We start from the raw sequence: 18,238 nt of genomic DNA, 5'->3' as shown, positions 1-18,238 counted from the left end.
ATTCAAACTTTAACCGTGTTCGTGTATGCGGTTGATTATGCATTGCTTTCAGTACGTGTTCTACTTTCTTCTGCCTGATAGACCTATTTACAGATTATGACATAGCCTGATTGATGACGGAATAAAGAAACCCTGAATTTCATTATGTAAAAAGTCACTGTATTGATGAAAAGTAATAAGATTGATGATTAAAACAAGCAAAAAATTATCTTTAAATTTTAGAACTTAAATTTTAAATGGCAATATAGCCGTAATTGTGCTAACGTACCATCAAGATCTATACATACGTACAGTAAAATTAATGCTTTAATGCTTTTTAACTGTTGGGAGTTGATTACACAAAATTAGAACTAATACTTTATTGCATTTTATTTTTTTTATTTATCCTGACCTAACTGTATTACTTGTGTCCAACCAAGTGGGGGGGGGGGGGTCGGGCAGAGTGATCTTAATCCGTTACGGATCACTACCGTCTCACCTCTGTCCGCGTGGGTTCGATTCTCGGGTTCGACCAATGTGAGTATGTGAGACAGCTTGCCAGTACCTTCCCGTGTGTCTTTGGTTTTTATCAGGGTTTTCACGTTATCCTCTTCCACCAGTTATGCTGGCCGCCAAGAGTAGCCTATCTTGTGCTGAGAAATGGTGTTAAACCAAAAACAACTTCAACAACAACGAACCGTCGAGCGTAATTATTAACATTAAAACGTACACTTATAGCAGCAAACTGGATCTTTGAACAATAATAATACTTCAACTATTTTTGTTTTTTAATTTCTACCTCATGATTTCCTTAATTATTATGTCAACCTATTCGTTTCTTTGCCCACCTGATCGACTCGACATGCAAATACGTAATAATTATTTTCAGCTGGTGAAGGCAGATATCAAGTTATGTCAACAACGCCTGTCAGTGTTTAATCTCCAGGGACAGAGATTCATTTATGTCAAATATAAAAGATGCAAAAACCAATACAAATCCATTTTCAGTTTAGTACTTTTTGTTTTCCAATACAAACATGTCAGTTAGTCGAAGGATATTTAAACACCATGGCGACAAAATCCATTAACTGTAACATAAGTATTTTTTTTTAAAATTAAATGTAAAAAAAAAAATAAACGGAAGAAATGTCATTATATTTTTAACTCAGTATTGTGGACATTTACTGGAGATGCATACGAGCATAAGTGTACGGTGTAATATGTTCTAGTAGCATTCTAAGCTAATTAAATGAAAAACTGTGTTATAGCCCCTGATTTATAATTGAAGAATAACATAATTGCTGCTTAAAAATTCTGGTTCGCATGAAGGAACATTAAAGATGAAAGTGACCTTATATAGTATAATTTCTGAAACTAATTATAGTATAATTAGTGACACTAATTATGTATGCAGATGTGCTCTGGAGTAAGTAATTTGATTAAAAAAGTTACTTTAACTTCCATATTGGTAACCATTGAAAGATTAACAAAGTTGAAAGTCAAAGAATGCGGTTCAAATAAAACTATTGAAAGAAAATTCACTTCACTGTTCAATGAGTCCAGCTAACAGGTAAAATACTGTATCCTTTTTTATAAGAAGGAAAGTTAATGTTAAATTTTCAACAAATAACCTTTTCTACAACGTTTCGGACATTTGTGCTCTTCATTAAAAAGCCACTCTCTCCAATCACGTCATTTTCTAACAGATTTCACGTCCTCTTTTTCGTCATCCAATCACATCATTTTCTAACAGATTTCACGTCCACTTTTTCGTCTTCCAATTAAATCATTTTCTAACAGATTTCACGTCATCTTTTTCGTGATCCAATCACATCATTTTCTAACAGATTTCGCTTCCTTGTCTATTTTAAACTTCCTTTTGAATTAAAGCAAATTGTTACGTACAAAGGTTTTAAATTATAATGTATCGTCCGGTTTATAGCAACTGACCGTTTACGATACTCTTTTCGTGTTAAGGCACCACATTTCTTATAAAGTAATTACGAACTATAAATTTAAAGATTATAAAATTACATTCTTCTACTCTGCCATTTAACAACTGGAAGAATGTGTCAGATTAGATGCATGCTGCGGCAGACTGCACTGCTTAATTTCTATACGTCCAACAAACTGTTACTGCCATTGTAAATAAGTCTCCAGCTCGTGCTCAGTAATATGCAACCACAGTCTTAATGATAAATGTCTATAGTGTATGCCAAAACTTGTCAGTTACGTGCATCACATACAATCAGAAGCTTGATGACATATGTCCACATGGATTGTCTTAGTTTGTTAGACAGCATGATTACGTGCGTTACATATTCATACACTTGATGACAGATGTTGATACTATATACCAAAGTTTGTCAGATGATCACGGATATCACATCTAATCACAGGTGTGTTGATATATGTCAGTATTATATACCAAAGTTTGTCACATAGTATAATCACGTGCATTAAATTGTGTTGTTGGTGTTGTGTGGTTTAACGCCATTTTTCAGCACACGATAGGCTATACATGGCGGCCAGTATTAATGGTGGAGGAAGAACCCGGGAAAACCCCGGAAAGAACCACCGACCAACGAGAAGCTAATGGCAAGCTTTCTCACATACCACATTGGCCGAATCCGAGACTCGAACCCACGCAGACAGAGGTGAGATGGCAGTGATCCGTAACGGAGAGAGCTTTAGACCACTCGGCCACTCACGGCCCCACATTAAATTGTCACAAGATTGATGACAGATGTCGATAACATATGTCAAAGTGTGTTGGACAGCATGATCACATGCACTGCACAGTCACAAGACTGATGACAGATGTCGATAATATATGGCAAAGTGTGTTGGACAGCATGATCACGTGCACTGCACAGTCACAATCTTGATGACAGATGTCGGTGCTTTATGCTCAAAGTTTGTCAGATAGCATAAGGATGTACATTGCTGCAAAAGAGCAGAGTTTCATTTTGCAATCAGTCGATGTCAACAGGCCGTAAACCACTGCGATAGCAGGATATTGGTGAATATTGATTAATTGTGCGCAGCTTTAGCTTTCTTGCATGTAGCAAGCAACACGATGTGATGTGATTTAAAATAATTCAATCCTAATTAACAGTAACAAAAGTAAAATACTATTAACTCGAAATATTTCTTAGGGGTCATACGTCACGTGTTTAGACTCAGACAAACAGTAACAAAAGAAACAGTGAAAACAACAAACTTTGAAAATTCAATAAATAATTTATTTCCCTGGAAAAACACTGTAAAATTGGAGAAAAAAAAGAAGTTACGGTTTTAAGAATCTACTCCAAAATAATCCGAGAATAATACACGAATTAAATTTTAGAAGTCCTAGTAATGAAATGCTCTAATGAATTTAAGTTCGAGTCCCGACGAAAAATCCAAAAATGGAAAGCGTTGACGTATGCTGTAGTCAGTATGGTGCTGTAGCATCTACAGTACTTTGCTATTCCACAGACAATAATATTCCGGTGTTTGAATTTCCGAATAAAATTTAAAGAAATGTCTTTGTCCAAGAATTCTGTATGAGCACTCAAATATTTCCAGGAAAAAGATTTTTTCTTTCAGAATCCAAATAATTTGACTGAAAATTAAAATATAACTCCAAACTGGTCACAAACAAAACGAAAGAACACCTTACGTCCCAATGTTTAGAAGTCCGACTGATGAAATTCTTTGTAAACAAAGGTTATACAGTAACTGGAGACGCAAAACAGATGCCCGTATGAGTGTCACGTGATCACATTCTGGAATGGTTTAGAAAGTAAAATGAATTTTAAAAAAGTTGTTGTTAACTTGATTCTCAATCAAGGCCAGGAACTAGGTCATCAAACAATGCAAAGTTTGATGTTTACGATAAAACAGTCAGGTCAAACTAATTTCTGGAAAATATAAAATTCCTAGTAAACAAAATTACATTACTTCGACATGTAATGATTTTTTTTTAATATAAAGATTTTAAAACTTAAATATAAATTAAATCAAATATACAGAACAGGGATTTATCAGCAGATCCTCAAATCCTAATTTGGGTAAAGAGATAGTACTTATTCGGTAAGTTGTTATGCGGTGTCAGAAGAGATTTTTAAAAAATAATTTTATTACAATTCTATTGGATATGTTCACTGTTTTGCTTCTTTGTTGTATTTTATTTGATTGTCCTTGTGACTAAGTTGTCGTATCTTTTGGCTTTATCATCATCCAAGAAAAATTTTTCAATTTCATCATCATCATCATCATCATCATCATCTTCTTATTCTTCTTCTTCTTCTTCCTCTTCCTCCTCCTCTTCTTCTTATTTTCTTCTTCTTCTTCTTCTTCTTCTTCTTCTTCTTCTTATTATTATTATTATTATTATTATTATTAAAGCAGCGGCCCCAAGTGGCCGAATGGTCTAGAGCGCTCACCGTTACGGATCGGTGCCATCTCACCTCTGTCTGCTTGGGTTCGAGTGGGTATGTGAGAAAGCTTGTCAGTAAGTTCTCGTGGGTCGGCGGTTCTTTCCGGGGTTTTCCCGGGTTCTTCCTCCATAATTTATAGCCTATGTTGTGCTGAAAAATGGCGTTAAACCCCACAACAACAACAACAACAACTACTACTACTACTACTACTACTACTATTACTAATAATAATAATAATTATTATAAAAGCGGTATTATTATTATTGAAAATATTTGTAACATCTATGCATTACTGCTGTGCCACTTGCATACAGTTATCCGTTCGAATATGACTCTTTTTCATCTCCTTTGGTCTCAGCTCTGGGCTTTTCGTGTACAGCCGAGAGCTTCAGTCTAAGGGCTTTTCGTGAAGAGCCGAGAGCTTCAGTCTAAGGGCTTTTCGTGTACAGCCGAGAGCTTCAGTCTAAGGGTTTTTCGTGTACAGGCGAGAGCTCAAGTCTAAGGGCTTTTCGTGTACAGGCGAGAGCTCAAGTCTGAGGTCTTTTCTTGTACAGCTGAGAGCTAAGTCACAGGGCAAAGTTGTTTCCGTTGCAACATACATATTCTTCACCGACGTGGTTTGACAAGAATTTCTCATTTTTATTATGAAATCTACGTACTGTCAGCAATAGATATGAAAATGTGTGTTTAAAATTATTGGTCTGCATCTTGTACGTAGAAACACATTTTCTGGATAAGGTTGGGCTTTAAGGTGTTTGTCGGGCAGTTTTATTGGGTTTTGTTTCGCAGGACAGTTAGATTATCATTCCTAGGAACTCGAATAACCGGATACTCCTCTAGAAGTATGAGCGCATGCGCATGCATGCACTCACGCACGCACGCACACACACACACACACACACACTCTCTCCCTCATATATATACTTGTGTGTGTTTCTCTAATCTCTACTAACGTGTGTTCAGGAAATTAGTTCTACACTGACATTAATCGCGAGGCAATGGTTGAATGAGGAGCTCACATGCTGAAGTAAGATCAACCGAGAGCTGTTAGTGTCAACAAGCCAAGTGGTGTATATTTATCGTGGTACAAACGAAATAACTTTACAGGAGGAACATATTTAATTGATGTATGCCTGTTTCTTACTTGCAATTTTATTCATAATTACCGAGCATGCCAGCGAGGTAATGATTTAAATCACAATTATCATAACAATGTAGCTACCACGTAAGAAAATGGAGTCATATTGATTCGTATGTTTAGTGCCACTTCGCAAACCAGATAAAGTAGTATCCAGTTTGATGTGCAGATGTCCATTACATATGTCTCTGTCTGTATACGAATCATGTCAGATATTGGATGCGTCTCCTTGCACAAAGACACATTATTTTGAATAATCCGCGTTATCTTTCTGTCAATCGTTTGAATAAAGTGAACAAAATAAAAACTGATTTGCCATTTTTTTAAAATACGACTGAGGGTCATATTTTTCCAGTATGAAGAGTAGAATATTTGGTCTAAATTTCGCGAAAACAATGTAACAGGTCATACAACTCCAACCCTTGTTGACATGATTGTGTGTGTGTGTGTGTGTGTGTGTGTGTGTGTGTGTGATTTGGATTTTTAGCGTACCTTTAACAATTTTTCAGTCATATCGCTACGATGTCTGCAGTGTGACAGTTTATAGTGATGTCTAGCATCGTGTCCCATCCAGTCACATTATCCTGACACCAAGCAGACCAGTCCTTACACTAATCTCTTAATGACTAGCGAGGCAGCTGATATTACCATTTTTACAAATATATGTGAGGACTTGGCAGGGTTCGAACCCGCGACCTTCCGCATCCAAGGCGTACGTTCTAACTACTCAGCCACTGAAGCGATCTCTAATAACTGAAAACAAACTACTAAGAATGAATACTAGGAAGTAAGAGTATCTACAGGTTTTGTTGGCCTATTTGAAACTTTCATCTGATTTCGCGATCGCATACAACCTTCTCCTCTTGCCTTTGGTTCATGTCAAACCAGAGCCAATGTATTTTGACTGGGTCCAAAAGATGCAGCACAAACAGTGACTCAACCTGTTGCTGTATAGCAGCAATTAACTGGCTCAGCTACAAGGTCAGTACTTTTGATCTGTACTCATTTGGAAGTCATCAACCTGACAAATTCATCTGAACAATGCTGACAGGTAACGTATTGCTGATTATAAAATGTTTTTTAAGTGTGTGTGTGGGGAGGGGTGTATTTTCAAGAATGAGAGGTCTCTCTTACAGTGTGACCAATACGTTCTTGGATAGCGAGTGAAATCCCTCTAGAGATGGTAAATGCTGAAATATCAAGTGATCCCTTTAATGAAAGTGGATCCACTTCATCCCTTCCTACTCCCTTTTGAAGATGCCCAATATAACCCAAGGTGCCCGAACTGGGCTAAAGAGTGTAATACTATCCTGGTAATACAGATGTAACAAAGATGGGGATCTCTGTTGGAGATAATAGTACTGGGTGAAGTCGTGGGTTTGTTGGGAGAAAACCCGTCATAAACAGGAAAACGTAGTCCAAACTCCTAATGAACCGAAACCATTCTTTCTCTATAGAAAGGGAATATAGTTCGCTTTCTTCTCCTCACTGAAGATACGGAAAGAAGAAAATTTTGAGTATAAGATTTTCAAACCAACCCAAGCTGACATGGTTTTTTTTTTAAGATTCCATCTCGGCATCAATGAACGAGACACCGGCCTCAACAGTTCTAAGTACTTCATAAGATTCGCCAAATGAAGATCTGAGCCAATCACTGGGTTCTTAGAGAATTTAAGTGCGTCAAAACGGGCTGCCCTACAAACTTGGAATTTTGAAGTCGAACATGATCTCTACTCAGAACGGAAAAGAAAATCTTATACTGTAGAACTTAATGGGGCCGCTATGACTACTGCCTTTCCATGTGCAGCAATGGCACACATTTCTCCACTTTGGATAATAGACATTGGACGTAGATCGTCTCCGGGACTGGCCGATGCAGTTGGCGATCATATCGGAAATGTTCGCCTGGCATGTGGATAGCTTGAGATAAGCCAATCGTGAAGGTGTAGAATCGGATGACTGTAGCGAAGATGATACCCCTTGTATTGCGACAGAAGGTCTTCCCACTCGGAAAATACCTTGATTTGGTCTATCAACAGATAGAGAAGGTCATTGAAGCAAGATCTTTATGACCAAAAAGGTGCCATCAGAACGATCTGTGGGTGTTCTGACCTTGTGAAGTATCAATCTTAAGAGCGGGAATGCGTAAGCTATCAGCCGATCCTACCGCCGGCTGAAGGCGTCCAATGCCCAGATTCTTTCGTCTGGGACTTGGGAGACATAAAACAGGAGCTTGTTGTTCAGTCTCGTAGCAAACAAGTCCATCAGTGACTTTTCCGGATGACTAAACAAGGGCTCTGCAACTGCTTCATGCAGATTCTATCCTGTTACGATTACCTTGCCTTTTCCCCCTGGCACCCGGTGACCAGTATCGTGACCGGTGACTGGTGGTCAGTGACAGTTCACCTGAATCAATGTCGACTCATATCGGTCGGACGGAAATACGTGAGCTAGACCACTGCATATCACTCTTCGGTTGCGCGAACTGCTTATCTTCGCAGACGAGATTTGGACACTTGGAGAATGTCAATCATACCCCAAAGGAAGAGCGCAATCACACTATCTCTACCCTCTCAAGGTGTAAGCTTTTTATCATACAAAAAAAGGTGCTGCCCCTCCTTCTTACAGTGGTGTTGGCACTAAATCGCAGCTTTGAGAATATAATCCTTAAGGATTGCAACTACCTTGTTCCCAGAAGACGCGCTCTCATTATCTGGGCAAGTGTTGATCCATCACCATTTTTGAGGGTAGCAGTTTTTCCTCAGTGGTGGTAATAGCTGCTCCCTCAGGGAAGGTGATATTCCTTCCTCTTTTCCTGGTGGTGTGATGCACACAATCCCAGTACTGCAATGTACAGATATCCTTGAGATTCAGAGGGAGCAGAGGGAGAAGGCACTTTCACTTGGTCACCTAAATCTAAATGCTTTGCTCGCTCATCAATTAGAAAACTCGCATGTACTTTGCCAGAGACCAATCGTTTGGGATGTTGCAGATGTCCAATGATTGCTGGGCTGAGGGATAATATTCGCTAACAAAGAGGAATATGAATACAAGTTCCTGAACAGCAATAAACCATAGGTGAAAGGTAATTTTCCTTGAGATGTCATCTATAAATGAATGTGGCGCTGTCGTGCATGGGCCTATATCATCGAGTTAGACACAGACGGGTTCAATGCACATGTTCTAAGAAACTCTTGGAACAGGAAGACAGTGCATCTGGCATAGACGACGGTTTGAGGGTTGTTCCACTGCCCAAGGGTAAGCAAAACAATACTTTGACAGTTAACGTAATGAGGCTGTCCTCATCCCGTATATTTAGTTTTATCCACAAATTTCCTGGAGCACTGAAGGACACAGTCAGTTTTTAGGATGTGACCTTTTCCTTCTCCAATCAGACCATTCTCATTTTCTTGATCAATATGAACAGCTTATATTGTAAAACGGTTGGTACATGACTGTAACTTAAAAAATCTTGCATACATTTGATGTTGGCTACTGATATATGATAATAATAAAATTATTTTTAAAAATTCCTCCTAAGTAAATAAACAATCAAAACTTTCCACCAAAAGTCTTCTTGGAAGGTATTCCTTCTCTTATTATTGGTACATCATGAGAGGTGCATTTCTTTGGAACAGCTGTACTGGAATATTAAGGGACCTCTCAAAACTCTCTTTCCCTCTCTCTCTCTGCAATGCAGAGAGTAGGCAAAGTTATTTCTACATTTATTTAAATCTGTGTTATGTATTTTAAAAGATGAAGAATCCTTATTTACAAGATCCAGAAATAATTTTCAGCCTCAAATCCTGACCAAAGACATTTGGATTTACCCGGAACTTAAAGAAAGCACAAGTGAAACTATGACACATTTCTTACATTAATAAGCAATATCCAACCCAACAAAGCCAGCTCCATGTTTACAAGAACACTTTACATTGTTTTACCTTCTGTACACATATTTGTTTCATTCTGCTTACTGAACTATTTGATGAATGTCAACTTGCTAGCATTTTTCTTCCAGGAAAATGTTACAACTCTATATATTATTTTTTCATCGTTTATTATGGCATAAACTTTAGCTGTTGCAGACCACATATCACACAATATCCATCGAGTGTTATAGTGGTGTGAGGTTTGGCAAATTTCAGTTTACTTGACAATAATGCAGATAAAATAACATTACAATATGAAATACTCATGTTATTGATATGCAACTATATGACGCCACTAAAAAATATGCTAATGTAAAAACTGAGTACCATAAAATTGCCCCATGTTTAATAGTCTTCTGTTTTGGACGGTACTCTTGAACAAAGCTTTTTGGGCAGAAATGACTATTTTCCTATTCAATTGCTGTGATCATCTTCTAGACCCCATAATCTATAGGTTGCTTTATTACTCTAATGAAGGCTAGCCACAACATTTTGTTAAGGAACTTGCACTAGAATAAAAGTTACTCTGCAAAACACATTTTACTTTGAACCACAATGTGACCTTAACCTTTTACCTTCAAACGAAAAGAACTCTTCCATACTTAATGTGCAAGTCGTCAACAAACACTGGCCAAAGTTCTTGTTCGAGGACTAAAGTTACATAAAATTCATTTTTCTTCTTGTATCCACAGTGAAAATGAACTTTGACTTTTTGACCTCAAAATCAGTCAGCTTCCTTCCTCCATATGCAAGTTATTCACAAAGTCCAGGTCTGTGGTGTCGAGTACTCAAAGCATTTTCCTTTGATTATTCACAATGACTGACCATTTAACACCAATTAACGTTTATCTTATGACTGTGTAATCATTTGTAAAGTACATTTTCATCTTAATTTCCTTTTATAGTTTCCCAAAATGCAGTTCCAAACCCCATGGAGCTCAATGGCTTCTTGCATTCTCGTTACTTGATGTAATATTTCACTTTAAAAAAAAAGTAATTCATGTGGTGACAATAATCATCTCCTCTGCTTTGCAACAGACCTAAATTAACACATGATTTCCAATAAATATAATTGTTGCCCTTCATGCTCATTTTGCCAAGAACCTAATTTTTCTATTTTTCTGTGCTGACTATTTACACTTTTTAAAGGGGCCCTGAGTGGCTGAGTGGTCTAAAGCGCTCACCATTACAGATCACTGCCATCTCACCTCTGTCTGCACGAGTTCAAGTCTCAGGCTCGGCTAATGTTGGTACACGAGAAAGCCTGTCATAGCTTCTCGTGCATTGGTGGTTCTTCCCGGGGGTTTCCAGACTTCTTCCTCCACCAATTATACTGGCCGCCATGTATAGCCTATCTTGTGCTTAAAAATGGCATTAAACCCTACAACAACAACAACATTAACATGCATATAGCTTGTCATGATCATACACACTACCTGCTAAAACGTGCAGACTAGAGCATCCTGTAAAGTTAGTCTGGTTTCCTGACCAACTACGCTGAATCTAATAAAAAAAACCTGGATCTAAATGAAACACATAAAAACCAATATCCGGATTTTTCCACAACAATCATATTTCTGTAATTTTTTCTTTTGTTCCAAAAGTCCATATTTTAAGGGTAATTTCCTAAAGATTTATAGTAAAATCGTAAAAGTTGGCAGATCTGTGTCTTGCAGACAAGACCCATGTTGATATGACTTCTGTTCAGGAGGAATGGCCATATCAAATGTTAGATTGTCGCCATTTTTATTTGGGACCTACCAGACATCGCAAGAAGTCTTTCAGTGAAGACCCATGTTGACAGGACTTCTGTTCAAGAGGAATGGCTACATCAAATATCAGATTGTCGCCATTTTTATTAGGACCTACCAGACATCGAAAGAAGTCTTTCAGTGAAGACCCATGTTGATAGGACTTCTGTTCAGGAGGAATGGCCATATCAAATGTTAGATTGTTGCCATTTTTATTTAGGACCTACCAGACATTGTAAGAAGTCTTTCAGTGAAGACCCATGCTGATATGACCATCCATTCTGAAGTAGTAGTTATAACAAAAGTTTCAAGATGGCCACTGTGGCAGCAATCCTGGATGCCCATGAAACACCATTTTCATTTAGGGCCAACTAGATCTTGGGATGTACATGTGTGAAAATTTCCAAGAAATTTAGGAGGATCAATAATAAGAAACCGTTGCTAATGTCTGGTCACTGATGGACAACTGAGAACAGATACTTGCATAAGCACATCTAGTCTGTGACCACCTGAACCAACATTTAATATGATTCAGCACAATTACTTTTCATAACACTATAATAGGGACCATTTAAAATGTTATGGTGGGCGATGAGTTAAAAGCACAACTGACAACTTGGGTGACAGAGTATATATATCAAAGCTAAGCCAGCAAATGACCTTTTGAAATGTGAATTATAAATTGTGGCCAAATGTTTAATTAAAAGTAGCGCAGTTGAACAATGTATATGCAAACACACAAGATACAGCGGCAGTCAATAGGATCTCATAGTTTATTAAGTTTTATCTTTAGAACAATTCTCATAAAAATAATTATGAACAATATAATGCACCAAAATACACTATATAACCTGGTGTGCAGCACTGGAGTACACACATACACAAAAAAGTCACTAAATGCATATCATGTAGAAAAATTACAACTGTCAAAAAAAGTGAAAAGAAAAATTTATTTGAAGAAACTTAAATATCAATCCTGCATGCATGAAGTTCATTTATTTCCTTGCTTAACAATAAATGACAAGGTCTGCAGCAAACAATGCAAGCTGTGCATTAAAACATAAGCAAACTGTGCAAACCATGATGCAAACATGCAACAAAAGTGCATCTAGCTAATTTTATTTATAAAAACCGATTGTCCCAATCAACTTTTCCTACAATCAAGATTCAGCTTTTAAATTTGTCTCATGAATTATTTTTTCATGAACTGACTCTGAGGCCCAAAAATTACTACATGAATAAACAGATTGACAGGCACACCCTTTCTAGTAACAAAAGACCACCTTTTATTTAGTCGAGAAAACTTTTCATTTCATAAAGCAAAGCCTTTTTTTATCTTAGTGAAAACCTTTAACAATGATGTCATAAACATATATTTATTTATGTAAAAGAGTAACCTGTATTTGTGCTCCAACTATAATTGGTTGAAATAAGAATAGTTACAATTGTTACAATTATATTCATGCAACAAATTCTCAGAAACCTTTCCAAAACACATAAAATTACCAATCTTATTTGCAAAATTCCATATTTAGACACTATTTTCAGATGATTACACCAGGAAATTGCCATTGCTACCAGTCTGTAAAGTCCAAACACTACAATCAGATGACTACACTGGGAAATTGTCATTGCTGCCAGTCTGTAAAGTCCAAACACTACAATCAGATGACTACACCGGGAAAATGTCATTGCTACCAGTCTGTAAAGTCCAAACATTACTATCAGATGACTAGACCAGGAATCTGCCATTGCTACCAGTCTGTAAAGTCCAAACACTGCAATCAGATGACTATGCCAGGAAATTGCCATTGCTACCAATTTTGTTAAGTCCAAACACTGCAATTAGATGCTTCAGCCTTTTTACTTCAGTCATATTTTTTTCAAACTATCTACACAATGTGTTCATCTGACTAAGGCATGCTTTCTACTGAATTTTGTAACAATTAACACTCACCATATTTAAAACTGTACTTTTTATTTTCTCACTGCTTGCTAATGACACAAAAGCTCAAAAAATGACTTGAGTTGTATGCCAATTATAGTACACATAAAGGGACATAGTTTCTTTATAAAGTTTAGCAAATGAATAAAACATTTTGCAACAGTATAGTGGGATATTTAGACCACAGTCTCAGATTTACAGTTCCTAACTATCCAGCCCTGCCAAATACATATATCTGAACTAAACACATTCCAAATGTAATTTTTTCCATGTTATTCAACAGTCAATTTTTAAACTATGAATGAAAACTTTATCATGTCATTCATTTATTGATAGTAATTTAAATCCACCTCCGACAACTCTACAAATATGCTGAAACATTTTGTCCAGTGCATTAAAACTATGTTTTACTGGATAAGTTTTCTTTACTGGACAGGATTTTCGACATCCATAAAATTTCAGAAGACAAAGCACAAAAACCTGTCAGCTTCAAAGCAAGTGTTTTTTCATCAAATCTCCATGGTAACAAAGAAATTAAATGTAACGGCATGTTCATGAGAACACAATAGTCTAGCTGTTATTAGTACACATATGAAGCCTGTAACTACATGTGAAAATAAAGCAGTAAGCATGATGAAACAGTAGAAGCACGCACCAGATTACAGTACCTAATCACTGTATATAATTGTTAAATAAATCTGGTTTAATATAACTGAATGATTGTCACTGATATTTCATAAAATAGTACAGATCTGAAACACCAAAATACCATAAGTACTTACTTATAAGTCAAAGCCAAATGCATACTGCATAAACCCAGATCTGATGTCACATAATGCACTGGCAGATCTGGGTCTAAGCAGTTTGTTAAGAGTAATCATTAGAACAAGCAACAAAGACCCTGATTTGCTGATGCATTATATGTTCTTTACAGCTGGACTCGACTTAAAAGCGTACATATACGCCATATTTATACTTTATGGCAAAGTCATATCTGTATTTTTTAGGTTTAAGGCATCAAGTTATATCAGTAATTTATGGGTATCTTGTTAGAGAAACTTATCAATGCTGATCCAATGTTTATATCTAGCCAACACATTGGCCATAATCTTTGTAAATTTTCATCAAAATATGGCCATAATCTTTGTAAATTTTCATCAACTCGATTCTGAGGCATCAAAGGTTTCTCACAATTCAGTCTTAAAAAAAAATAATCTTTTCTTTGATTTTGAAGAACATCCACTGCTGCCTTAAGAAACAGATCGTTTCTTCTCTGGTGTGGCACCTTCCAGAACATCTAATACTTTTCCTGCCGCATCAGGAATCCTTGTACCTGTAAGTAAATAATGGCATATGCAATATTGCTTTTTAGAATTCAGCTCAATTTAAGAACAACGATAATATTAATGGGTGGAATTTGTACTTAATAAGACAACACCTACTTCTCCCTAAACCAAACCCCACCCCCATTTCCGATTTTTGCTGAGGTGGCAGGGGACAGTTTCATAAATTGGGCCCTGGCAAATTTCTTAACTTAAGGCTCTGGTGTGACTTTTTGAGCTATTATTGCATAATAATTAAAGAAGATATGGATATATGTTTGAATTTGGTCTTTCTGGCTTGTGTTGTTCTTGGAATTGATGTGAGGCACGTACACCTGATGTAGTCACTGCACAATATGTAGCCAGTGAAATAACAATAGTTGGCTAGAAACCAGAGCTAGTCACTTATAGCAGTAGATGTGTTGGTTCAAGGCAAGTAGAATAACTAAAAAATTCCCTTAGATTGCATCAAGCTATTACACAAACAATGTTTTTCTAAATTATCACCCAGGTAAAAAGATTGTGTTTGCATTGTAAGCATCATATGTTCTCAAAAAATGGTCTTCAGACATGAAAAATGCATGTATAAATTTGGGGGTGAAGTGCATCAACCTTTTATTCTATGAATTTCCACTGACCTGTTAGGTCAAGTGAATGATATTCTTATGTTTTGCTTTATTATACCTATCCAAAAATATGGATCTTTTCGACCTCACTCATGTGTTTTACTTTTATGAATTTTTATATTAGGCAGGTGTATGCAACATAAAATTTGTGAATAAAATCTGTCCCTTACACCCTAATTACAAACTGCCATCTAGAGTGATCAAGGCAACCATCAAATTATTATGTTTATGGAGAACCTCCTTTATGCCTTATATTGGGTTATGCTACAGACCCTGAAAGTGGCAATTTTATCCCATTTTCACTTCATTTATATTAATTTTGCACTTGCATTTGTATTCCATTTGCATTTGTATTCCTTTGCATTTGCATTCCATATGCATTTGCATTTGTATTCCATTTGCATTTGCATTTGTATTCCATTTGCATTTGTATTCCATTTGCATTTACATTTGTATTCCATCTGCATTTGCATTTGTATTCCATTTGCATCTGCATTTGTATTCCATTTGCATTTGCATTCCATTTGCATTTGCATTTGTATTCCATCTGCATTTGCATTTGTATTCCATTTGCATCTGTATTTGTATTCCATTTGCATTTGCATTCCATTTGCATTAAATTTACATTTTCATTTTAGATATCATCTCACTGTTTTTCAGTTAGTCTGAAACATGCACTTTGACTTTGCATTTACAGCTTCCATTCATCATTTCCATTCACTTTCATTCATTTTTAATGCATTACAAAGTCAGGATTTCTGTTACTAAAAGGAGAAAACTATTGCTTTTGTAACTTGTCTTGTTAAAAGTGCACTTAAATACAACAGAAAACTCATAAATTAAAAATAAAGCATTGAATTTTATGACAAATAAATATATAACTGAAAATGCAACGGATGTGAAATTATGATGTTGAGTCTTGGTAGCAAAAAAAATATCCTATTTCTTCACCTAAAATTTGTAGTTACAAACTCAGGTGATAAATTCATCATAGCAATGGTGATTGCTCAATAAATGTCACAGCTTGTACAAAATGATCATGCCATCTTATAAAGAGACCATGTTATCAAAAAAGGACCATATTATAAAGAGATCATGTTATAAACAGGACTATGGTATAAAAGGGAACATATTATGAAAGGGACCATGTTAAAAAGGGACAACATTATAAAGGGATAATGTTATAAACAGGACCATTTTATAAAGGGACATTGTTATACAAAGGAACCATGCAATAAAGGGATCATCTTATACCAAGTTGCCTTACAGTGAAGAACCACTGTAGTCAGTGCCGAGAAAGTCAATGTGATATCAGTCCTAGCTTTATAATCTGGCTACCTCTATAAAAATGTCAAGAATTTTGGTGTCACTGATGGTTGGTTGATTTGCACTGTTACTATTGTCTGTAGACCATAATACAATGTCAAAATGTCAAGAATTTTGGTGTCAGTGACGGTTGGTTGATTTTCTTTTGGTGTCAGTGATGGTTGGTTGATTTGCACTGTTACTATTGTCTGTAGACCATAATACAGCATATACGTATGCATGGTCAGATATGATACACTGATCCAAATCTGAGCACAAAATTAATGTCCCCAATGATTAGCAAGGTCTTGCATAGGAATTGCATACCAGAGGTCTTGCATAGGAATTGCATAGCAAGGTCTTGCATAGGAATTGCACAAACATCCTTGTTGAATCATGAAACTAATTTACATGACAAGAACCATGTTATAAAAAATTACTAAAAATATCAAGTCTGCCTCCTATTCTAAAAAGGTACATTTTATATCATGAATATCCTCAAATTTCCAACATTTTTACTTTTCTGTGTGGCAAAATATAAAAAACACAAGGACATTGTTACACAAGGAACAAATAATTCTGGTGCATATTACACCTATCCCTCCATAACTTGTACAAACTTGGGTTCAAAAGCATAAACCACAGCAATGGCGAGGGTGCGAGTTAATGAGATACATCTGAAAAATTAGGGGATGCAGTTTTCATTGCCAAAGCGTACTCATTTATATCAAACTAAAATAATCCACTCTGCTACACTGAAGGCAAAGGATTATCCTTGGACTAAGTACACTTCATTGGGTATTAGGCTTAAACAGGTAAACAATACATACCTGGTCCAAATATAGCAGCAATTCCACAACTATAGAGGAAGTCATAATCCTGTGGGGGAATCACACCACCTGCCACAACAATTATGTCTCTGGAAGAAAAAAGTATCTGAATTGTAAAAAATGTCAACACAAAGATAAGCCTGGTACAATCACCAGTCTTACAAAACTGATCAGTTGACTATATCTCTAAGCAGGTTTTATGTAGTACTCTAAGAACACAACTTGTGTAAACGATCTCATAAACTATATATCATGCTGATTTTACCTTTTTTAATATAGTCTGATTAAAAAACAAAATATTTCAAGATATATACGCCTAATTAATCTGCATGGTCTATGCTAATATATTCAGTCACAGATTCACAGATCTTCCAAAGTGAAGTTTACAAACAAGTTTTGTGAAATGCTAAATCACATGACTTTCGAACAAAAATTGAAATTGTGTGTGTGTGTGTGTGTGTGATTTGGATTTTTAATTAAGCTTTAACAATTTTTCAGTCATATCACTATGATTTCTACAGTGTGACAGTTTATAGTGATGTTTAGCACTGGAGCATTGTGCCACAGTCACGTAGCTCATTTCTCACCCATGCGACAGAGAAATCTAGCTGTTTTGCTAACCTTACTTTTCTTATCTCAATCTAGTCATCTCAGACCAGTTGTCTCATTCAAGGTGTCCACGTGCTCAGAACTATTTCTAAAAAAAGAAACCCTTGTTGTCTTCTGCTGTGCCTGATGTAGTTGTTCTAAAATCAAATAACAACAACAACAAATATATAACAAAAACATAGTAACTTAAGGTAAATCCATCTTTGAGAACACACCAAACAAAAACATTTCAAGAGAGACAAAGACACAAACGCATATGGTGTCGAGCTTTTTGGTATTATGCTAGTTTGTTCCACACAGCATGGTCAATTTTATCCTATATGCAGGCCTAGCTCAGTACATTTAATTGCAAATACATGTCTAAAATTAGACAAGGT

General features: G+C 36.2%; 1 protein-coding gene across 2 annotated transcripts in view; it reads right to left on the bottom strand.

Moving 5' to 3' along the window:
• Positions 1-11,979: 11,979 nt before the first annotated feature.
• LOC149779619 (methylmalonyl-CoA mutase, mitochondrial-like) overlaps positions 11,980-18,238 on the bottom strand; it is a 118,574-nt gene continuing 112,315 nt past the window's right edge. Inside the window, exons 18-20 of one of the 2 annotated variants that reach the window (XR_016415683.1) lie at positions 17,253-17,341; positions 14,331-14,502; positions 11,980-14,297 (exon numbers count right to left, since the gene is read on the bottom strand). Coding sequence is in view for 1 of the 2 variants with exons in the window: in XM_089940407.1 (XP_089796533.1) it covers positions 14,420-14,502; positions 17,253-17,341 (172 nt within the window). In the remaining variant the exon portion in view is untranslated. Of the gene's footprint in view, positions 14,503-17,252; positions 17,342-18,238 lie in introns of both variants that reach the window. The other variant, XM_089940407.1, reaches the window with a different exon arrangement.

The sequence above is a fragment of the Sinohyriopsis cumingii genome, chromosome 17 (assembly GCF_028554795.1).
Source record: "Sinohyriopsis cumingii isolate HCF-2022 chromosome 17, ASM2855479v2, whole genome shotgun sequence".
NCBI classification, from domain to species: domain Eukaryota; kingdom Metazoa; phylum Mollusca; class Bivalvia; order Unionida; family Unionidae; genus Sinohyriopsis; species Sinohyriopsis cumingii.
The sequence above is the reverse complement of the archived record's forward strand: the minus strand, read 5'-3'. Positions and strand labels throughout refer to the sequence as shown.